We start from the raw sequence: 23,898 nt of genomic DNA, 5'->3' as shown, positions 1-23,898 counted from the left end.
AGTCAAAGATTCTCTGCCTCAAGATGGTGAGCAAGGCTCTATTTTCTTAGCAGTGCTTTTGATTTTGCAATTGTATCCAAATCAGTATGCAAAGATATTTACATTAACTGTTATCTAAAAAATCTAGGAACAGGCAGAGCCATGGCTGTTTATTCTGCAGCAAGTGTCCTGCTGCTGCAAATGTTGCCAACCCACAAATTTAGTCTGAATTTTAAACAGACACATGGAAGTACCACATGCTGCCATGATTTAGTAGTCACGAGGTGTTGGGTGACAGGTTGGACTTGATGATCTTTGAGGTCTCTTCCAACCATATTGATTCTATGGTAAGTCACTCATGTGATACTAAGAACAAGATCATTGGCTCCTCCCACATAAGAACTGATTTGTGCAACCACTCAGGTAGGCAACTGATCTAGTTGTATGTAGAACACAGTAATTCAGACTGCTTCTTCAGAGATCTTCTTAACAGTCTGAGAAAACATTTGGATACAACTTCTCTAAACATCTGAGATTGCTCTGATGGAGCAGCCAGCAAACCCAAGGGGATTATAGAAATCAGCAACCTCGAAGAGCAACAAACTAGCTGCAGTGCAGTAAAGAGTACCAGGCTATGAACAGAATAGAATAGACCAGACCAGACCGGAAGAGACCTTCAAGATCATTATGTCCAACCTATCATCCAACACCATCTAATCAGCTAAACCATGGCACCAAGCGCCCCATCCAGTCTCCTCCTAAACACCTCCATGGATGGCAACATCACCACCTCCCCAGGCAGCCCATTCCAATGGGCAATCACTCTCTCTATGAAGAATTTCTTCCTAACATCCAGCCTAAAACTCCCTGGCACAGCTTGAGACTGTGTCCTCTTGTTCTGGTGCTAGTTGCCTGGGAGAAGAGACCAACCTCTGCCTGTCTACAACCTCCCTTAAGATAGTTGTAGAGAGCAATAAGGTCACCTCTGAGTCTCCTCTTCTCCAGGCTAAGCAACCCCATCTCCCTCAGCCTCTCCTCATACATACTGGCGCAACAGCATTCACAAACAACAGACGTAGGTATCTATGTATACAATTTCCTTTTATTAACAAGGTATGTCATTACTGAACAAGGCAACTGGGAGGTACAAGGACTAGACATATACATGAAAATTTTACAACTTGACAACAAGTTGGCATATGACTTATATACAGATGTGATTAATAAAGGTTACAACTCTCTACTGCATTTGATTAAACACAGTCCTAAGCACTTACGTTATGAAAGTATGACGTCGATCATACCGAGGTCATGATGCAGAATCTAAAAATAATGGCAATTTATAAACTTTAAAACCTTCTATGTCCATCCCTTTTACAGGACATCACTACAGCTTCTCCTCCTACCCCTATACATGAAAAGATTATCAAAAATATATTGATGGGTTCTATCGCTAATCATGAATGTTTTTTATTTACATTAAGTTAGCAAATACCTCACCAAATACTTTATATACAAAACTCAATTTGCCCTTTGTGAAAGTCATTAAAAAGTTAAAAACCATAGAAATGCCAGTTAGAAAGAATGCATTCCAAAAATTGGACTTGTTTTACAACGACTGAGAACAAGTGAAAATAATTTATGAAGAACTATGCCATTTTACTACTCTCACGACACTGTAATTCCCACATAGAGTAGCTGGAATTTTGTCCTTGTGTGTTCTTTGAGTGGCATCTTCTCTTCCAAGAATGCTGCAAGAAAAAAGGGGGAAGAAAAACCCAAATAAATTATTCCTGAGCAATTTGTTGTGATTCTTTGAAGAAGGCAGAAATAAGTCAAGGAAGCAATATTCTTTCCCCCCTTCTCAGTGCAGGAAGCCCTGCCCCCGTTTGAATTGGCCCCAATACTCCGAATTCTCACTTCTTCCTTCTTAGAGGCTAAAAGGGGAAGGAAAAGGGAAAAAAAGAGAAAAAAAAAGGAAGAAAAAAGAAAAAAGAGAAACCCAACAGCCTCTGTACTTCAGTGTTAGTCAGAAGGTGCTCATCCTTTTGCCAGCAGTCTTTTTGAGTATGATCTTGTTTGATTTTTGCGTTTGACTACAGTGCTTTTCCAGCATGCTTTGAACACCCCTAACAAAATCCATCTTCTCTGCCAAACTCTTTCACCCCTCCAACCTGTCTCAATTGAAAAAGAGCTTAGACAGGAACCAGACGTTCGCTCTGCAGGCACTTCTTCTACACAGACACGAGCACCTAAGGAATTCTGCAATACAAAACACGGATGCTGAATGAATCTACACGTACTAAGGATTAGACAGCTACTGAAACATGGGCTCTCTTGGAGGAATTATCTTCCAATCAGGCCCATCCAAGTACCAGAAATCAGTATGAGAGCAGAGAAGCACACTTTACAGTGCTTCCAGTATGTGAGAAAACAGCAGATGGATCAGTCCCTAAGGTCTCAGCTCGCTTCTTCAAGTGACAGGTATTATGGAAACAACGCTGTAGTTCTTCACTGGATCAAGTCAGTACAACTCAATTGTTCATAAAGTACTGCAGTAACTTTTTCAAAGAGCTGACACCACATAAACAAAATTAGATCTTGTTGTCAAATCCAAATGAAGTGGATTGAATTTCCCTTTTTATTTCTAAAGATGCTGAATGCAGCCTCTTCTAGATGTACTGTATGGAATCCCCGTCTTGCAATTCCACCAAAAATCTTCCTATGTGCTATGAACTCACCTAATGTGCTATGAACTCACCTAATGTGCTATCCTTACTTATTCCTCAAAATCCACAATGACCAACAGTTTTTTCCCTTGGTAAAAGATAAGGATGGAATGGCATCTCAGTCACCTTTAATCTATGCAGCAACAATCCTAGCCCAGAAACCTTGTTCTCCGCTGTTTCAGGCAGCCTTCATTCTTTAGCTTTCCTCCTAAGTAATTACTCTGTCTTTCAGGTGGTCTTCTTCCCCCAGTGAGCTCAATCTAAGAGTGAGGGAGTGGGACATCTTTGGCCTTCCCTTTTCTCTGTCCTATTCCTAAGTAACTTTATCCAAACACAAAATCCAGTTATCTTCTCTTTGTCGATTTCACACACATTAGACTTTCTCTAACTTGCTGGATCTTTCTAGACATTTTCACACCTGTTTGTATAGACCTATCTAGCAGTGCCTCCTTCTCCAAATTCAACTATTCTTCACTACAGCTTGTCTTGACAATGGCAGTCTGAGCATCCTGCTTAGCTTAGAGACCAACAGCAAACACTCAACTCTTCAAATCTTTCTTGTCCCTACATCTTTAGGAGCAATAATTACATCAGCATTTTGCAAGTTTTCTGCAGTCTTTCTCTAAAACATGTTCTGCTCGGTCCACTTGTACATCTGAAACTCTAATCCAGGCCCTGAGCCTTTCAAGATGTGTTAGTCCTCTGATTCAGATCACCATACATTCACACAAACGGTGCTGCTGGCATGACTTCAGGTAAGATGTAGGAGCAGAGTAACCAAAGCTACACATGCAGCTCTGCTAACGTCTGTGAAACCACAGTTTATCCATGTCCCTTTCATTAAGGCCTCAATCTGTGTCTGATCATCCTGGGTCTGGTTCTGTATTTTTATAACTACTTCCCATCTCATACTTTGTAAACTCTTCAGAGCTAGGATTTTTGTCTTGTCTGTTTGTACAGTACCTGGAATGGAAATATTAGCAGCAATAGGTTAGGCTCCTTCGCACTGCAGTGATACAAATGTTAACAGAGACAGAAAACGTGTACAGGAATTTACTCATTAAGAGGATAACATTAAGACGTCTCAGATCTTACCAGTTTAATTTGTGCTCTGTCGCTGGACTTTTGGTCCAACGCTCTGAGTTTCTTCTTCTGGATTTGGGCGTTTCCCTGCACTAATGCCAGTACCAAGGGCCGTTCTTCCTGATAATTTAAAACCAGTATTTACATTAAGACGTTGTTCCATCTTTTATATATCGAGGAAAAGCATTTCAGGTTTGGGTGGGGTTTTTTTGTTCTTTAAATTACCTGCTTGCAATAAGTGTGGTTGCTGATTGTCTCCGTGAGCATAGTGTAAGATACTACTTGCTTGACAGTAACCTGTTCAGATACAGCAGATATTTATTATCATAACTACATTTTAGAACTGCAAGCAAGTGTGCAGTTACGTTGTTAACAACAACAAAAAGGAGTCAATTAATTGATTTTCCCATCATCAAGAAAAATCCTACCAGAAACCATCCTGAGTGCAGAAGACATCTTATGCAAAACCCCAAAAGCCTCCTGGCAGTCTACAGCAGTTAAATATATATGCACTAATATGCAGAGTGAACAACAGTGTGTACATACTTACGCATTGCACTTGCAACAAGCAGAATGTTTATACAGCCAGAGACTTTAGTTCTAGTTGTTAGAAACCTTAATATTTGTTCTGACAAGTTTCCTTATCCTTTTTATTATTCTGTTATAGCAACACTAGGGAATCCTTAGCCTACCTAAGTAGAGCAAATCAATAAGTGAATGCAAGTACAGATGCAAGCTGTTGTCTGGTTCACATGAACTACTCAGTGGCAACCTCGACACTGAGCACTCTGCATAAATAGTGCAAATTAGCAAAAGCAACTGCAAGGTTTCTTATTCTGAACAGTTGTGGCAGTCCAGTTGTGTTCTGGACACAAATTACAGTCCTTCATGATCAGCAAACACACAACTTCTCCTAAAGCTGCAAAGAAAGAAACAGTTGTGCTAAATTTGTTGTAAGTTTGATGTATTACAAAGCACATCTTAAGTTTCTGCATGCTTAAAGTAACAAAAATTTACCTCCATGGTATGACAACATCCACACAGAACTGTGGAAATTGGTTATGCATGGAAAGACTGGTAATGAAATGAGGGAAAAGATAACATGCACATTTTGCTATCAAATACACAAAGCGAACTTCTTTCCTTCAGTACCTTTAAAGTAACCTAGATAGTGTTTATTAATTTTTGTGTAGCCACACTTATGATCCCTCCCACTCAAAAGACACAAATGAGCATTTTAGTGAGTAAAATAACCAGATGCTCTAGGTGAGCATTTTAGAGAGTGAAACAATCAGACAAGAAAATTCACTCTAAGAAATAATTTTTATGTTCCAAGAACAGAAACAAAGCCAGTTCAAGCTGTCAGCAGCAGCTGTCACCAACAATCTATCCCTGTTATTTTGATGTTTTGTCTGTTTCTCCACAGTTGCAAGAATTTGGAGATCCTCTATAGACAGGTACTGACATAATACCTTGCTGTTGAATTCCACTTGCTCCTGTATGAGAGTCTCCCAGGGGACATGACTGAACACCTGTATGACCATCACCAGTTCCCAGCTGAGCTCCTGGAGAGGCAGAAAAAAGGGCTTAAACATAACAGAAGATACAATTCCAGTTCTGGAATTTAAAATGTTGGGGGTTTTCCCCTTCCTCTTCAAGACGCAGACTTTGACTCTTTCTCTGGAGACATCCAAAACCTGCCTGGATGAGTTCCTGTGTGCCCTACTCTAGGTGATCCTGCTCTGGCAGGGTGGTTGGATTAGATTATCTTTCAAGGTCCCTTCCAGCCCCTAACATTCTGTGATTTGATTTTTTAAATTATTCTATTTTTTAAATCCAAACCACCTGAGAACAGGTCCAAAGTTCCATAAAGCTTTTGTGATTCCAAATTCATACTTGCAAATTCAGAAGAATACACAGTAACCTCCTAAAAACAGACACCTCTCTGATGTGAAAAGTATAAATACATATAAGTATACATAGAATCACTGAATCAATAAGGTTGGAAAAGACCTCAAAGATCATCAAGTCCAACCTGTCACCTAAGACCTCATGACTACTAAACCATGGCGCCAAGTGCCACATCCAATCCCCTTTTGAACGCCTCCAGGGATGGTGACTCCACCACCTCCCTGGGCAGCCCATTCCAATGGTTAACAACTCTCTCTGTGCAGAACTTTCTCCTCACCTTGAGCCTAAACCTCCCCCGGCACAGCTTGAGGGGGAATGTATATGTATATATTTTAAGGATAAAAGAGTGCACATAATGCTAATTTTTCTTTCTTTTTTAAATAAGCCCTTCCTTGCTTCTACATCTCTGAACTTTAAAGAAATAAAAGCTCAGGCACCCAGCTTTAAGAACTCCAGACTTCAAATCTTCAGGAGGAACTGTAATGGCTGAGGACAGTGAGGTCCATCTTTCCTTTGCAATCTGCTCCTAATCTTGACTAAAGTCTAAGGAGAATACAAACTCTGAATTTCCAGGTCTGCTGTATCCTTCTGCAATGAGGAGTCCAAGGTGTACACAGTATTCAAGACCGTGAGGCATCATGAGTTTATACAATCTTAATAGTGATCTTTAAATTTCTTATTCTTTTTTTAGTAGCTAGTTAATCCTAAACTTTGTATGCTGCAGTAAGAATGCTAACAAATCTAAAGCAATCTTCAAACTGTATAAATTCTGTATTAAGGTCTTTCAGATGCTGCCCACCATATTGTTGTTGACTTCATGGTAGAATCAAATTCCAGTAAGCAATCTAATGCTAGCATCAGAAAACTTTACAAATTAACAGTTCAGACTTGAAAACTCACAGAGCATTCCTCCTTATAAGTATCAGGATGCTTGTAGGAGAAAATCCTCAAATACTTTTGAAATCAAACTGGTTTATACATGTGGGGTTTTGAGGGAGGGGGGGGAAACAGGCTAAGAAATGCTTGTTTGAGACAAACCTGAAGATGTCTATAGACAAATACTAACACAAATTTGAAATGTTTGTGACTTGCACTGAAAACTGCAGTGTGAAGAGAGTTCTTGCTTACACTACATAACACCAAGGGCATTATAAAAGAAGTTTGTGCAGTTTGGTTCCAATAGTTCTATGTATTAAAAGAATTTGACTGACCTCCTGTACTGCCACAACCAGAAATGCTTTCTCCTGGCGAATAGCTCATTAGGCCACCATTTCCATTTCCATTTGGATTTGAAGGCACTGTTGCAAGAAGACCTAACAAACAAAATAAAATATATAGCCATAAAGACAGACAGGATAAAAAACAACAAAATCAAACAACTTGCAGCATGCTTTCCTTCACAATGGTCAATTCTCCACCCTCAGCAAGTGGTTTACCTTTGTAACAGAAGAGTATCTGTCTTGCCTACTTCTTGGATCTTGACAAGTAGTTTTAGTTCACAATTACTAAAAGGCATTTTCCATATTCTGCACAACTTCTCCAATAACCATTAGCTACATGTATTCACTACATTGTGTTGAAGTTCAGTGTACCCTGATTCAATACCCAGTATCTGAACACAGACTGTGGTTTACCTCCAAGCAAACGGGGATGGTCTTTCCTAACTAAGAAGAAAGCTGACAGAGGCTGGATTGGTCCCTATTTGAACAACAGAATTTGGAAATGCAACTACAGTATGCTTGAAGTTATGAACTACAGATTTTAATACTAGTGATTAAAAAATTAATCTGTACAAAAACCACAGAAGACTCAGTTTAACAACAACAACAACCAAAAAAAACCACCAAAACCTCACAGGAAAAACACTCAAACATTCTGGGTAAGATATGCAAAGAGGTACTCCATGAAAACACTTCCTTCTCTTTCTTGGTTACTTCTAATACTTGTATTTAGTTGGATATACAACCTTGGTCATTACACTGAGCTCCCACTGGATTACCACTGCTATGAGACAAAATTACTACGTGCTGGAAGGTGAAGGAAGTTTTCCAATAAATAAAGCAAACAGCCTATAACCATACCCAGTCCTCTATATCGTGAAAGCTGCTGGTAGATTTGTTTCATCCTCTCAATATTCAGACGGCTGGCCTCTGCATGATTTACCATTGGTTTGGGATAATTAACTCCTATAATACATTTTGCAGCCTTCTGGACACTCTCTGGGGCATTCCAAGGATCATAGATGTATTTTGCAGGGAAACCTCGAAGTACTGGCAAATAACGCCTTGAAAAAAAGAACATTTGAAAGGTCATTTTAAATGTAAAGCCCCCCTGACTGTTCAAGCAACATTCATGAACTGCTGCAATTTTTGGATTGGGACTTACCTGATATAATCCCCATTAGGGTCAGTTCTTCTGCCAAAACCCACAGGGCAGTAGCAGTGAAAAAACTGCTGAAAGAAGGAACTGCAGGACAGCCACATCCAGCTTCCAGCATTCACACTCCAATCTGCATCAAGTAAGAGTTCTTCAAAGACCTTGAAAGAATTAGAGCAACAAGTCAGCTGGCACACCTTCCAGACACCTCGGGTTTCAGGAATTGTTTTGAGTTTCTGCTTTCAGCAGAGGAAACCCAGCTCTTCAACACAGCAACATTGTTTCTTGCCTGGGAACATTCACAGAACGCTCAGTACACAAATTCGGGTAATTAAATGCAAAACTCAAGAACAAAAGTGTGATAGCCTGTTTGGCTTTTACCCTGTACAAAGCCTTGGAGACATCTCAGAAAGCTACAATCAGAAAGTCACACGTTCTTGCATAAACACACACTTAAAATAAATACATCCCAAAGGACGGCTGGAGACTAACTGCTTACAAGGGGCACTTGTTGCTTTCAGAGGTTACTTCTTCAAACTACAACTGAGCGAGCTTTGTACACTTCCAGGGAACAGGAAACATACAAAGCACACTGCAAAGTCAGCTTGCACAGCACCCTTCACTATGAGAGGAGTCCCAAGAGTAGAATTCAAGAGTTTGAGGGTAGCACAAACATTCTTGAATGCAAACAGTTCATCCATTAAATGACAGTTTTAAGGATGTGCACTTGAATTTCTGGAGGTATATGAAACACCAAGCATGCTGAAGAAGGGTGGGGCAGATAATGACTTCTGATCCAAAGACAAAACCAGTCTTGTCTGGTAACTACCATGCCTCATTTGTTAAAAACAACCCATGAGGAAGTTGAAGATTCATGTGGTTTACATTAAAACTGGAGCTCAATAGGTGTGAAACATCCAGGTTTCCAGCACTGTTTTTTAATTAACACAGACAATATTAACCTGTATAAAAAGTTTCTCTGCTCAGATTGCTAATAAAAATGCCATTAAACAGGGATGTCTCCACCTATATTCCATGAGGCATTCATTCTATGGAATACATTGAATGAGCATTAAAAAGTACCTTTGTCTAAGTATCTGGAACTATTTGGAACAAAAAAGTCTGGTTTGAAAAACTGTGATTTATCTTAAAACAATTTAAAAAGTCTTTTAGATAATGACTATTAACAAGACCTTTAGATGAATGTTGTTAGCACACAACTGTTCCACTAGATGCTGCCATCTAGTAAGGCTTTGGAAATAACATCACCATGGAAGGCCAGGTTAACTTTCGCTAGCTACAGAGATACGACTTCAACATCCTTGCACTGCACAAGTGCATGCATCTCTATTATTTCAAATTTAAGAGCAAGTCAGTGTTTACCTGTAGCATACAGCTTTGTTGTCTGGCTGACTTACCTGTGTACATGCATCAATGTCTTTATGAACTGCAAAAGGAAAATTCCTAAAGTAGCTTAGGTGGTTGTGCAACCAAGATAATAAAAGATGTTTGCTTACAACTGATATATTAAGAAAGGTGACATATTGTAAGATTATAGACATATGAATGAGGTCAGAATCCTGATGGCAAGTAGAATTGATTATCATTGCTCAGTAAAAGATAAGCTACCCTTCTGAAAGTGTAACACTGATACGAAGGCTGAGATGAAATTATTCCATTCTTTTCCTCAAGAGGCTGACATTTGTAATTTGAACTTTGGTATCTCTTTGGTACTTGCACAGGAGTTAATTGCACTGGAACTTCAGCCAAATGATTCTGCCCACACTCACATATCTAACTTTGAGCAAAGGGACAGAAATTGCTGGAAGAACAGTCTCAGCTTTTAGCTTTTCTCCCTTTAGTTCATTTAGTGCTTTCCGCTTGCAGGGAAGGAGATGTGAGACGTGAGCAGAAACTGTTCACACAGTATGAGTGGAAAGACATTTCAATTACAAGAGTAATCCATTTTTATTTGCCAAGATTTTGGAAGAAATCTCAACTTTAGAACTGCAGACCTATTCTGACTGCAAGAAACACTTCAAGATCCCAATAAAAAGGGGCATTCAAGAGGCAAAACTTCAGCACCGCTGATTTACCAGAAGCAATTTAATTTTGGCCATAGTTCAAGGTTTAAAATTCAACTTAGACCACACAGTAATGACAATTCTAGAATGACTACCTGAAACTTCAGCTGGCACTTAAGAAATTGAAGAAGAAGAAACAATACCTTCATGCCTTCTTCCCAGCTAATCCAGAGGTCACCTCGAGTCAAGAAGCAGGCTACAGCATGCCGAGCTAAATGGTGAATCCAACCTTCTTGACGAAGCTGTGTCATAATTGCATCAATCCAAGGAAAACCTGTCCTGCCTTCTGCCCATTTGGCCAAAGCTTCAGGATTCTTATCCCATGGAATTTGAACACAGATAGGATTCCCCTCCATTTTATCAAACCGTGGATTGTTAGTCGCCGCTGTGTAGAAAAATTCACGCCATAACAGCTGGCCATAGAGGGAGAGGGGAGGGGAGCTGTTCTTTTTTACCTGAAGATCATCATTAAAAGGAAAACACTTTATTAGTAGAAGCAGTAAGGAAAAAATCACAGCATCTACAGGTCGATGGCTATGTAGGAATCATACCTTTTTGTACAGATCCGTTAACTTGAAATAAAAGAGACGACAGGACAAACAGCCAAAGCGGAGGTAGGGGCTCAGCCCCGTGGGGCTTGCCAGAAGGGAATTTGCATTCATTCGTGGTCTCTCAAAGTTTGCCACCCAAGCCTTAAAAAAAACAACACCACAAGACCAACAAAAACAAACAAAAACAAACCACAAGGCAATATCAGACCATAAGCTAGGTAGTAACTTGCAAACAAAGGAAGAAATCCAGACGCTGGACCTATGTCATGTTACCTACGATATCTAGGGCTCCCTTTTGAATCAGCAGAATCCCTAGAATGTAATTAATCTTAATGCAGAAGGTGGGAGCTGTCTGCCAGAGCTACCTACCCCTTTCTCCTAAATACAGAGGAAACCTAGACAATGAGCAATCCATTAGCTTTTAGAGGGACTTCCCTTTAAAGTTATAAAGTTCCAAAGAAAAAACAGTTTGAGTAGAAAACAGTGTAACAAACTCTCTCCAATATTCAAATTAAAGACAACCTACTATCATCTTTTAAAGCTAAAACCCAGCAACTTGATTTATATCATTATATCTAGGCCTTGAGGTCAAGTTTGTGCTTTTGCCATTTTTTTCTTTTTTTAAATGCCTTGCTCAATTTATTTTACATTTCAAGGAGCAGCTCCGTTTCACGGATGTGTTGTACTTGCAATGACTTGAAACACACCTTTCGTTCTAAATGCCTTTCCAGTCGTGTGAGAGCTTCTGTTTCTCCCCCTGGCCACACCGCAGAAGGCAGACCATCTGTGTCAAAACCTGAAAAACAAATTGAAACAGGGAAATTCCTTGTTTGCTTATATAGTAGGGCAGCAAAGTTCCAGCATATTGATACCTACCTACACGTTATTATACTTTGAGCATAGCACTAAGCTGGACACAATGTGAAGCACAAGATTCAAACCAGGCCGTGCCAAAGTACATCCAATACTTCTACCCTGCAGCAAAACTCAGTTTTTACACTTAAATACATTTACATTGCAAGTTTTATGTGCTGAATGGCTTTACTTCAATTCTACCTCTATTTTTTGCAGAAAGTGACCTTTCTATGACTTTCAATTTTTCCAAGTTCTGAGCTCTGCATTTTGTGGGCTGTTCCCAAAATCACTTCTCCCCCTGCCCCAAATTTCTACTAAAAAGCAAGGATTGCTATTGTAATGTACAGAATGTCTCCAAGCTTCTCCCATCAAGTTAAAAGCATGAGTGCTCTCTTCAGAACATTCCTGGGTTTCATTGACCCTGCTGTAAATAATGGAAGGATTATTGTCAATTGACGACAAGCACACACTTGAGCTGTGAAAGAAAGATGAAAAGAGGTAACAGTATTTTTCCCACCCCTTTGCATCTCTCCCAAGATTGTTCACCAGGTGCATGAGATAACATGTCTGTAGTTTAATCACTGTATAGTATAGTCTCCTCTTCTTAAAAAGGCTTTAAAAGCAAGGTCTGTTGTCTGAGATTGCAATTCAGAGAAGGGCCACAAGGATGATCAGAGGGCTGGAGCACCTCTCCTATGAGGACAGACTGAAGGAGTTGGGGCTGTTCAGTCTGCAGAAGAGAAGGCTCCGAGGTGACCTAATTGTGGCCTTCCAGTATCTGAAGGGGGCCTACAGGAAGGCTGGGGAAGGACTTCTCAGGATCTCAGGTAGTGATGGGACTAGGGGCAATGGAATGAAGCTGGAGGTGGGGAGATTCAGGCTAGATGTGAGGAGGAGGTTCTTCACCATGAGAGTGGTGAAACCCTGGAATGGGTTGTTCAGGGAGGTGGTTGAGACCCCGTCCCTGGAGGTGTTTAAGACCAGGCTGGATGAGGCTCTGGCCAGCCTGATCTAGTGTGGGGTGGCCCTGCCCATGGCAGGGGGTTGGAACTAGATGATCCTTGTGGTCCCTTCCAACCCTGACTGATACTATGATACTATGAAAATCTCTCCAGACCCTATTGGTAGCAATCCAGAGGTCATACCACTTTTATTTTTATCTGAGGGCAGGAAAGGAGCAGGAAAGAGGGGGGAAGGATTCACAGCACAATTGCTTGACACTATTTCTCAGAATTAAATTTACAGAAATGAAAGACTACTTCTTCCAAGAAGCTTCTCCAAGAATTATTTGCCTTATCATGACTTTTTTTTGGCATTGCAAGACCAGTGGGTTTTTTTAATTTAATCTGTAAAATGACAGATTAATGACGTGAAGCATGAAGATACCAAGTGCATGTAATATTGAATGAAGTAGCAAAGACTATTAGTAGCTTGATGATTATTCAGTACCATGGGAAAACAGCTATGTTGTATTACAAGATGACAAACAGTAGTCAATGTAGTTCGATATATCTGACCTCCCATTCAAAATAAGACAATCAAAATACAGAGATCCTTATCCTTTTTTGTTTTGTACATCATGAATGACATCAGTTTAACAATCATAAGGAGAACCTCTCTCACGCTTATTTTAAGCATTGTGCTTTTAGCAGTGTATTACATCTTACTTGTTTCACAATGTCCAAGTGATCTTAGAACATACCTAGCTCTTCAAGTGATGGCACACCGTATTTCTCATCATGGTCATCAGAAACTGGAGTAGTACACTTGGCCATTACTTCTGGGGTTATAGTCTCCACAGGCATCTCCAGTGGTTCCATTCTACTAATTAAGGTCTGGAATCGCTTGTAAGTAAGAGGAGGCTGGCCTCCATTCAATTCTATTATTCTGGATTTTACAAAAGGGAAAAACAAGAGAAAAGAGAAGAGGTATATCAAGCAATAGTATAAGCTTGAGGTTTATAATAAGGTACACACACCAAGAAATGCCTTCTGACCCACGTCGAGTACATTAATCGAGTCATGGATACACAATGTAATCCAGACAGTTTGAACTTTAATCTTACCAACCTTTTCTCCCCATTAAAGGAGACATACAAATTAACTGGTTATAACTAAGTCAAGTATTTTCTTTCCTGGGTGGGGAAGAATGAGTAAGTAATTCATATGGACAGCTCGAGGAAAAGGAAAATACAGATCAGCAAAGCAGGTAAGAGATCATAGCTACATAAAAATACATCCAAATCAGCTGCTACACTATTAAAAAACCAACCTATTTTTCTGTTCTGGCACTATTCAGATGCAGTTATGCATCACTCTTTGGAATTGCAAAGTTCTACTCAGTGTGTAACAAAATTTGAATAGATGGATGGATAAAAGAAACGAAACAAATTTGTAGTCTTCCTAACTATAAAGTGTTCTGCACCGAAAGTAGCACGTGATAGTTAACCAAATAGTACATAAAATTCCTACTTAAAATCAGAAGTAATGGCAACTTACTTGTCTAGGTCATATAAGGTATGGGAAATTCGGACAATGACCTCCACTCCAGCTTCACTAGCTAGTTTCTTAATGGCTGCATCTCTTTCCTTCCCAAATGGTTCAGAATCATATTCGATGGAAAGCTTTGCAATACTCCATTCCTGCAACACAAACCAAAAAACACGGGGTCTTAGCATCTTGGCTGCTTGAGAAAAGGTGAGGGAAAGAACAGGAGGGACAGGGACAAGATGGAACACCAGCTATTATCTGTAGCTAGTTGTCAGAGATACACGAATGCCCAAAAATACCTTTAGACACCTAGACTCACAGAAACAAAGTCCAGTGTTTTGGCATTTGAGCAGGAATAAAACCTCTACCTGTCCCATCATTGTGAGTGTACACAGCAATAGGACAACTTCCGTGCTGACTTTGAAAACTAGCTTTAGGATCTGTATGCCTTAAGAGACACAGAGAAGGGAACAATGACAGAGGCTGTCTTCTGAACATTGAGCAGCAGCAGCATCTTGCTCTGCAGAAAAGCTTTTCATATATGCCTGTCAACTTTAACAGCAGAACCGAAGTTTTGGAGTAATAACACCCTCCTCCCTCAAACAAACAGCATCACAGTATCACTAAGGTTGGGAGAGACCTCAAGGATCATCGAGTCCAACCTGTCACCACAGACTTTCCTTCCCTTTTCCAAATCATTACCCCTCACCCACCATAATGGACAACCTTCAAAATCTTACTGGGAAAGAAAATAAATGACACCCCAAAATTATCTAGTATCTTTTATGGCACAGATGCTGTTACCAAGGCCAACAGTAACAGGTGGAGGAAAAGAACTGCAGAAATGGATCAATTAGTAGTCAAGTCTTCTGCAAGACAGGCGGAACTGGAAAGGTGAAGTATGTACAGAATGATCCTAGAAAGCCATCCTGCCAATCAAACTTAATCAATTGACTTAGATATACCAGCCAGCCTACTTCAGAGAACTGGATTGACACCAAAGAAAAAAGGGGCACGCTACACTGTTCACCCAAGGTGTTGTTTAACTTCTGAATTTTAGCTCTCTCCCAGATAAAGTCCAACAACAACTCTGAAGATAGACTAAGGAAGTGCTTGTTTATCAAGTAAAGACTTGTCTCCCTCCATCGTTGTGTGCCAACACTGACCCAGCAAGCCCTGAATCCTCAAGCAGCCTCCCATGCCCTCACCCAATATTTATTTCCCATTTCTCACTGTAAACCCACTAAGAGCAACTCAGCTTAGCTGGTGATATGCACATTAGAGGGGAAAAACTCAAATCTAACAAAAACAACTTTGAAGAAAAACTGCAAGGGTGGTTAAGTATTTGCACTGACACACACAGTACAACAAATATTCTTCATTGAAATTAGCTTGTCAGTCAAGTGTATGGGTAGAAGCAACTGCAGAGTGGCATTTACCTTAAAAAGTCTGGGGAAAACATCTGCTGGCTGTCCACGAATAACAAACAAACGTGAATTCAGTTTCCGTAGATTGGCATCAAGATCCTCAAGACACTGAAGCAGGAATCTGCAAGGAATTGGACAGAAACCTTTATTTTCTGAGGCAAACCAGACAATCTTAAAATAGAAAAAGAGTACCAAGAGGACCAATCCAACAACTATTACCAGACCTCCAGTATTTGGTGATGCATACATGTTCACACCCCAATTACACTTAGCTTACAGTAGTTCAATACCATATAATACACTCCATAGTAAATCAGAAAAAAAAAAAATCGAACTGCACCATCACTGAAGCGCTTATCTCAATGCTATTCAGCTCTGGAATGGACTAAAACACACTCAAGTCTTAAATAAAAATGTCTTGTCACTCTGGAAAAAAAACACAACAACATCACAGGAAAACAAACAAATCCACAAAGAAACAGACACTCAGCTGCTGGCACACTGATACTAAACTTAATCCAAGTCCTTCTTACAAAACAGCAGCCTGAACTGTTTCTAAACCCAGCATACCAGAGGACTACATGGTCATAACTATGCCTTTGGCCTTCATTTTCAAAAGTAGCCCTCTATATAACACGCTCTTTCCTGCACTTTGGCTGTAACCTCACCTGAATTAAATAATTGAGCAAATCAGCAAATAAGGAGAAACCAGAAAGGAAGGAGGAAATGAGTTGCTACAAATCTGCAGAACAGGTAGTTGCACAAAGGATGTTGCGACAGGTCCACACATGCAAAGATTTATTAGTGGATACAGTAACTAAAAACAACTCCAATGCTTAAAGTTATTTGGAGGAAGAAATAAAAACAAAAGGAAGGACTGGAAAAAAAAGCTCTCCCTTGCAGCCAGACAGAGAGATTCTGGGAGTCTCCCGATGCGTGCCCTTCCCCTGGACTTCTCTCCAGTGTAACACGGGCTTCTCCACAATGTTTTTCCTTGTAGTAATGAGAGTCTTCACCAGAGGCTGCTCAAACCTTGTCTGTTGCTTCTCTGTACAATGCCGCTGGCACTCAAGGTACATGAGGATCAAGGCAGTCGCTGAGTCAGAGCTTGCCAGTCATTAACCTCTGTGCACAGACTGTTGGATCTCTTGCCACAACCCAAAATCTACACCCAAGAGCGGAGGAAAGGAGATTCCCATACTGCAGGCCATTATTCCTGAGAGAGCCTGCTGTAATAACACCACACACAGATGCAAAGCCATGAAGGTAACACCACAGGAGCAACCACCCAAGATCAACTCAGGGAAAGTAGCACCAGAGGCCAGGAGACACTGCACTCACAGCCTGGATGAAAGGTCTGGAGATACCAGGGAAGAAAGGCAGGCTACACCACTGTGAGTGCCCACAGCATTACAAAGGCAAAAGGCACCAAGAAATCATATTTACTAAAAACAAGAGTTCTTAAAGCACCTATGCTTTTAATAATGCATTCTGAAGAAAAGAACCAGTTACAATGAATATGCTGTACTTTCCAGGAGGGATGTAGCATACATGACTCTTGTAAACCTACCAAGAATCTGAACATTTTCCAGAGATTTAGTAATATATAATTGATGCCTACCTAACACACATTGCATCCACATTTTTATGAGAAAATAATATCAGAATCAACATACAGAAGACTGCCAGGAAAACTTTCTAGCTGCTATTAAAGGCAAAAAAATGCATGGCTCCATTGGCCTAAAAGGGTAACAGAAAGCAGATCTGTGAGGCAGCCAGTGTAGAAGAACACAACTGCTTCCTGGCTGGCAGCTATGCTTGTCTGTTTAATGGCTGAACAAGCTGAAAATGTCTAATTATCTCACTTTCCTTTTTGAAAAAAACTGGAGAGTAGCAAGATCATGAAGGATGGGCTGCATGTAAGAAGAAACTTCCATGTACTCATTTGGTTAGAAACCACATAGGAGTAATGTTAAGAATCAGATGAGAATCACACACGCTTCTGTCAGAGAGAACTTGGGCCTCTCGTTCCCAGTCCACTATCAGATGAACTCTGAAAAGTACAGCTTCATTTTATCTCTTTTCAAAACCTGGACTGACTGACCTTAGCACTCATCTCATCCATCTGAATGTTGCTTTCACTTACACTTTGTAAAGTGTTACAAAGGCAAACTGTAAGAGTGTCCTGGATGCTTTTCTAACAGACCATGAAAGGCTGTGGGGTTCTTCTGTATGCTGGGGTTGTGTTGTTGTGATGCGTTTGGTGTGGTTTACTTTTGGTGTTGGGTTTCTTTGCTTTGTTTTAGTGGTGGATTTTTTTTGTTGTTATTGGTTGGTTGGGTTTGGGGGTGCTGTTTTATTTCTTTGGGGTTTTTTTTGTTTGTTTTGTTTGTTTTGTATTTTGTTTATTTTTAAACTTCATATCACAGAAAGGATATGATTCTAGAAGAGAAATCAGTGACAAAAGGGATTCTAAGAGAAATCAGTGACAAAAGGGATTCTAAGAGAAATCAGTGACAAAAGGGATTCTAAGAGAAATCAGTGACAAAAGGGATTCTAAGAGAAATCAGTGACAAAAGGGATTCTAAGAGAAATCAGTGACAAAAGGGATTCTAAGAGAAATCAGTGACAAAAGGGATTCTAAGAGAAATCAGTGACAAAAGGGATTCTAAGAGAAATCAGTGACTCATAACTATTCAAAGTAAAAGAATCTGTCCTTTGGGAATTCCCCTTCCCTCCCCCCTTCCCTTCTCTCTTCCCTCTTTCTCAATCTCTTTTCTTCCTACCTGACTAACCATAGCATACAACTTCTAGTCTGGACTTTGCACAAAATCCTATTCAAGAAGATTACATGCACTGACCCAGCCTCCAATTCACATCCAAGATCCCTAAACTTGCCCTTAATACTGTTTAATCTCCATTTTGTTGGTTCCCCAAATCCCTTCTATTATCTCTCTTAACTATCGCTTACCACACTCCTGCATTTCCATCTCCATAAAACTATTTCATGTATTTAAAGAGTATAATGGTGTAGACTCAAATTGTTAAATACATGTAGGAAGGGAGCAGTAGAGTGGCCAGGGGAGAGGCACATTTCCCCAGGTCTGAGCATAGCGAGAACAAATTAAAAAGAGCCCAATCAGCCTCAGTAACAAGAATGCCACTGAAAGCAGTAACAGAGCAAATTAAACTCTAGTGACCCTATAACTATAGTAACAGCAACACAAAAGAAGACAGCATCTGACTTCCAGAACACAGACTCATCTTTAAATAAGTATACAGTTCATCACGCAAGCTGATGTTTCATCTGTGATACAGATGGAGGAATAATAACAAGGCCACAACATGCATGCCCCTACACATATTAAGTGCACTAATAGACAATTAATAAAATAATAATCCTGAGCATTCGAAACATTGTCACAGTGAATTGTCATGGGATCTAGAAGAGATGAGTTTTTAGTTTTCCAAGGCATCATGTTGACTGGTAACATCTCTTTGCAAGTGAAAATACTTCTGAACAGCTCTAATGCCATGCATGGGCACTTACTGCACCACAGGAAGGAGCAGGTGTTTTGCTCAGTACAGACACTTGAAAATAAATAAGAGCAGCACTCCAGCACAGACAAGGCAAAATTACTGAAGCTTTCCCTTTGAAGAGATACACCAAAATGCTCAGAAACATGCTCCTTTCACAGTATAACATAAATGAAAATGAATGGTATATTAGACTGTGAACTGAAACCAAATGTGTAACCTAAACCTCATTAAAAGTAACTCCTCCTTATGTATATGAGCCCTTGAAGCAAAGTTTTTTTTCACAGCAGCTATGGAGACCTACTATGCTTGAAGTCTACTCCACTTTGCACCAAATTGTGGCAATTAGGAGCTATTTCAATCTCTCCTTACAGTGAAAGTTTCTGGGGTTTGAGTCTGCAATCTAAACCAACTTATGCTCTCAACAGCCAGTGGGAAAGCACTTTCTTTTTCACTTTGAATGAATATAAAAACCACATGACAGGACTTGATTAAAAGGACACAGAAAGGATGCAGAGATTTTAAAAAATCAGATTAGGCCATCAGCCCAGGTTTCTGCATCTGGCTTTCAACTTCCCTTGAAGAAACTAGAGGAAGGGAAAAAGTTTAAAAAGTCATTTCACAGCAGTGAACTGTGTGAGGTACATGCATGACTGAGGTGACGGAAGGAGACAAAAAAGACTTAGAGGCTAGATCTAGATTAGATACTAGGATGGAGTTCTTCACTGTGGGGGTGGTGAGGCACTGCAACAGGCTGCCTGGAGAGGCTATGGATGTCCCCTCACTGGAAGTGTTCCAGGCCAGGCTGGATGGGACTTTGAGCAATCTGATCTACTGGAAGGTGTCCCTGTTGGTGGCATGGGGCCTAGAATTAGATCATCTTTAAGGTCACTTCAAAGCCAAACCGCTCTATGATCATATGACTAACTTATTGCAACACAGGGAAAACGTTCATGCATTATTACAATATTCAGAATTTTCATGAGAGCTTCTGAAGACCTCATTCTTTGAAAGGTAAGCACAATAAAATCCCAGGTGTTTTCTCCAAGAAACTCCACAAACTCCACTGTTGCAAATCATGCAAAGTCTGCTTGGGGTCTGAAATCTAAACCAAATGTTCAGCCTCCCCAAATCTTACAGTGACTGCCAGAAAGCGTTTCACATAACAGATCATGATTTACCTATCAGGAGGTGAAATAAACCAGTACCACCATCAAGGCAGAACTTCAAAAAGTTAAATAACTAATTGTTAACAGAGTTAATGATTAACAAAACAAAGTAATACATAGAATGGCTTGGGTTGGACAGGACCTTTAAAGGTCATCTAGTCCTACCCCTCCACAATGAGCAAGGCTATCTTCAACTAGATCAGATTCTCAGAGCCAGTCCACCCCAACCTTGAATGCTTCCAGGGATGGGGCACCTACTACCTCTCTGCATTACGCAGCCTTCCTGGCTCTGCACTATTAACATGATTCAAGACTTTATCCAAAGAAGAAGTCAGGAGCAGTTTATTAAAAAGGTATCATTTTTATTTAGGAGGAGACTTGCAAGAAGGATGCTTATAGACACACCGTTGTCACTGATTACAACCTCTCCAGTGAAAGACAAGCACTGCCAAATAAGAGACTCATGTCATCATGGGTATTTGATGGCCACCCAGGCTTTGTGCATCAGAACCATCTTAGCAGCCTAATATCTGCTACTTTTATTTTTCCCCATTCAATTTTTTATTTCCAATGCTGCTTTCAGATCATAACATCTGAGTTTAGCAGAGCTGGATACAATAAAGTGCACTACGTATTGTGTAACAACCACGGATTTTTATTTGAGTGAGTGCAGTTTACAGCATTAGACCCTGCTTGTATTAATAATAAATGCAATGTTTATTTCTCTTCATGGGGAGAGAGAGAGACTTTCTTTCATACCTATCTGCTGCTCTGCTGTACGCTTGTTCAGGTCATTAGGAAAGTCCAGTATCATTTAGGTAAACATATTCCTCATACTAGCTTCTACGGGAATCATACAGCATGTTTCATCTAATACCAAAACACAGTACTAGATGAGATACTAAGATTTTATGCATCTGTACAGAAATGTGTACAATTTTATCAGTGTATTCTGCTGCTTGATTGCTACCAACCAATGTGTCTTGGTGCAAGCAGTGTATTCTTATGAAACTAAGAAGATTAAGCTCAGACAGGATTTAAGTGTTATGTACACTCCACCGCATCCCTTGGCAGCCAGCCATTGTAATATTTTCCTATTACCAAATCAAGGTCACAGAGGCATGCCTTATTATATTACATTGTTTCAGCAAATATTACATGCAACTTCCACATCCTAAAACGGTATACAGTAACACATTTCACAGAGGTATTATCTTTCAAGTTTATAGACAAGAGCAGGGGAAACTCCAGACACTGATGTGGAACAGCTGTGGGAGCTAACTAATCTCCTCCAGGGTTCCCCTACAGTCAGGGAAGAAAAACACAGCTCCTTTAGAGTGCAATTCAGGACTTCAGCATCTTTCATAACTTAGTAAGAGCTGAGCCAAACACAGACAATGAAGTGTGTCACTTGGCTTTTTGCCTCTAATATTTACTACTGTTATAATCTTAAAGCCAAACCAGAGCTGTGATGGAGAAAGAATGCAAGATGTACCCAAGCCTATGTACGGCTGAAATAATTGTAATTGCTGTAAAAGAGGTTCTCAAAAAACAACTTCTATGCTTTGAAAAATGATGAAAGAAAGGGCTTCAAACAATAACTGAGAGAAACCAATGCTTAAAATTTAATCTCTCCAAGCTGAGTTCTTTTGGGTGCATCTCCTTTGAAGCTAAGTAGTGAAGCAAGGAGTGGGACTAGAATACCAACTACAGCAAGCAATACTTCTCTACCAAGAACATCAAAATCACCTGAATTTAATCTAGCTTACATTGGACACAAACCTAGCATTTCCTCATATATCATTCCTCAATTTGCTTCCAACTGAACCCCACCTTTTCAAGGTCATCATTCCCCGAAGGAAGGAAACACAATAGTTTTGTCCAAATCAGAAGACATTCACAATCTTCCAAATAGCAATCTGAACTTGGTTCCTATTTTGTGAGCCCTATGTCACAGCTAATAACATATTTAACTTCTAGAAAGATCTGGATCTTAACTCCATATGCAAAGGTCACCTATCATTCATCTAAACTATTTCCATATCCTATCTGCAAACATCTCAAATTACTTGCTTGTTACAAAGGTCAGCCTTCTGATGACATTGAACTGACAGGCTCACAGCTTCCTAAATCTCTCTACCAGTGTCTTCCCTTCTTCAATGCACATATTCTCCATTTATTTTTCTCTAATCTTCTAATTCCAATCTGATCAATCAAATTTCTCATTTGACTTTAAAGCCCTACTCCTGCTCTTTCCAGAGAGAAACTAGTTGGATCCACCAAAGAAAATTCAAATCCAAACAGACTTATTTACAGCAGCAACAGCTGGGGAAAATGGGATCTAGAATCAAATGACAAAATTAAGTTACTTTAGAGTACAGACATGCTCACACTTAAGTAAATTTAAACTCCTTATTCTCATGCATCCAAGTTCTCTTGTTTAAATGAGCAGCTCATAAGGCTTGTAATTGAACTACAGCCAGCCTGCTTTATGAAAGAGTTGAGCCATGTTACCTTCAGCAATCTAAGCTGCCCATGAGAAGGTAACAGCTATTACTCTTTTCAGTAGAGCAAGGAGGATAAGAGCACAATAAAAAGATAATAATGCAATCTGACTGTGAAGGATGAATTTTACATTGTCCCTTATTTATATTAATAAAACCTTTTTACTTTCCTTACAGTGACCTTTTTAAGGTGATAAGTACTGCTAATAAGATTTTGTGAAATTTTAAGTTTCCCATAATTAAAGTACCCTGCAAAATTAATGCATTTCTCAACTATACTGTATAAATGCCAAGTCCTTAAAGTATAATTCCATTGTCTCTAGCTTATCATATCTGAAAAAAACCAACAAGAAAAGAATTAAGGGTAGAGTTGAAACCTACTGGGAAACACAGAAATAGGTAGAAAGTTTGGAAAACAGCAAAATTCTGAAGTTGCTCCTAAAAATCTCCATCAATTCTGAATGATTTTAATTTCTGTAGTGGTCATATGGTGATCAGACATTCAGCACCATCCCAACCCTGTACACTGCACTGGTTAGGCCACACCTTGAGTACTGTGTCCAGTTCTGGGCTCCTCAGTTTAGGAATGACGTTGAGTTGCTGGAACGAGTCCAGAGAAGGGCAACAAAGTTGGTGAGGGGTTTGGAACACAAGCCCTATGAGGAGAGGCTGAGGGAGCTGGGGTTGCTTAGCCTGGAGAAGAGGAGGCTCAGGGGAGACCTTATTGCTCTCTACAACTACCTGAAGGGAGGTTGTAGACAGGTGGATGTTGGTCTCTTCTCCCAGGCAGCCAGTACCAGAACAAGAGGACACAGTCTCAGGCTGCACCACAGGAGGTTTAGGTTGGATGTTAGGAAGAAGTTCTATGCAGAGAGAGTGATTGCCCATTGGAATGGGCTGCCCAGGGAGGTGGTGGAGTCACCATCATTGGAGGTGTTCAGGAGGAGACTTGATAGGGTGCTTGGTGCCATGGTTTAGTTGTTTAGGTGGGTTGGATTGGTTGATGGGTTGGACACGATGATCTTGAAGGTCTCTTCCAACCTGGTTTATTCTATTCTAACTTACCATTGCTACTCCTATGAATCAAGAAGGCCAGTCTGAGCTGGTCCTTCAAAACTGAAGCTAGCCATTTACATCTCAACACAAGGGCAACATAAGCAGTAATCATCATGTAGAAGGAATCAACATTAAAAAAAAACAACCA

General features: G+C 40.1%; 1 protein-coding gene across 1 annotated transcript in view; it reads right to left on the bottom strand.

Annotated features, from left to right (window-relative positions):
* Window positions 1-1,059: 1,059 nt before the first annotated feature.
* The window catches only part of CRY1 (cryptochrome circadian regulator 1), a 35,534-nt gene continuing 12,695 nt past the window's right edge, over window positions 1,060-23,898 (bottom strand). Inside the window, exons 2-14 of the mRNA XM_068142320.1 lie at window positions 15,497-15,605; window positions 14,067-14,209; window positions 13,271-13,455; window positions 11,421-11,509; window positions 10,714-10,854; window positions 10,306-10,617; window positions 8,088-8,239; window positions 7,784-7,986; window positions 6,914-7,015; window positions 5,264-5,356; window positions 4,017-4,088; window positions 3,804-3,911; window positions 1,060-1,730 (exon numbers count right to left, since the gene is read on the bottom strand). Coding sequence (XP_067998421.1) covers window positions 3,808-3,911; window positions 4,017-4,088; window positions 5,264-5,356; window positions 6,914-7,015; window positions 7,784-7,986; window positions 8,088-8,239; window positions 10,306-10,617; window positions 10,714-10,854; window positions 11,421-11,509; window positions 13,271-13,455; window positions 14,067-14,209; window positions 15,497-15,605 — 1,705 coding nt within the window. The 3' untranslated portion in view covers window positions 1,060-1,730; window positions 3,804-3,807. The remainder of the gene's footprint in view (window positions 1,731-3,803; window positions 3,912-4,016; window positions 4,089-5,263; window positions 5,357-6,913; window positions 7,016-7,783; window positions 7,987-8,087; window positions 8,240-10,305; window positions 10,618-10,713; window positions 10,855-11,420; window positions 11,510-13,270; window positions 13,456-14,066; window positions 14,210-15,496; window positions 15,606-23,898) is intronic.

The sequence above is a fragment of the Melanerpes formicivorus genome, unplaced genomic scaffold (genome assembly GCF_026170545.1).
Source record: "Melanerpes formicivorus ecotype bairdi unplaced genomic scaffold, bMelFor1.0.p_v2 SCAF_8, whole genome shotgun sequence".
Lineage (NCBI taxonomy): Eukaryota > Metazoa > Chordata > Aves > Piciformes > Picidae > Melanerpes > Melanerpes formicivorus.
The sequence above is the reverse complement of the archived record's forward strand: the minus strand, read 5'-3'. Positions and strand labels throughout refer to the sequence as shown.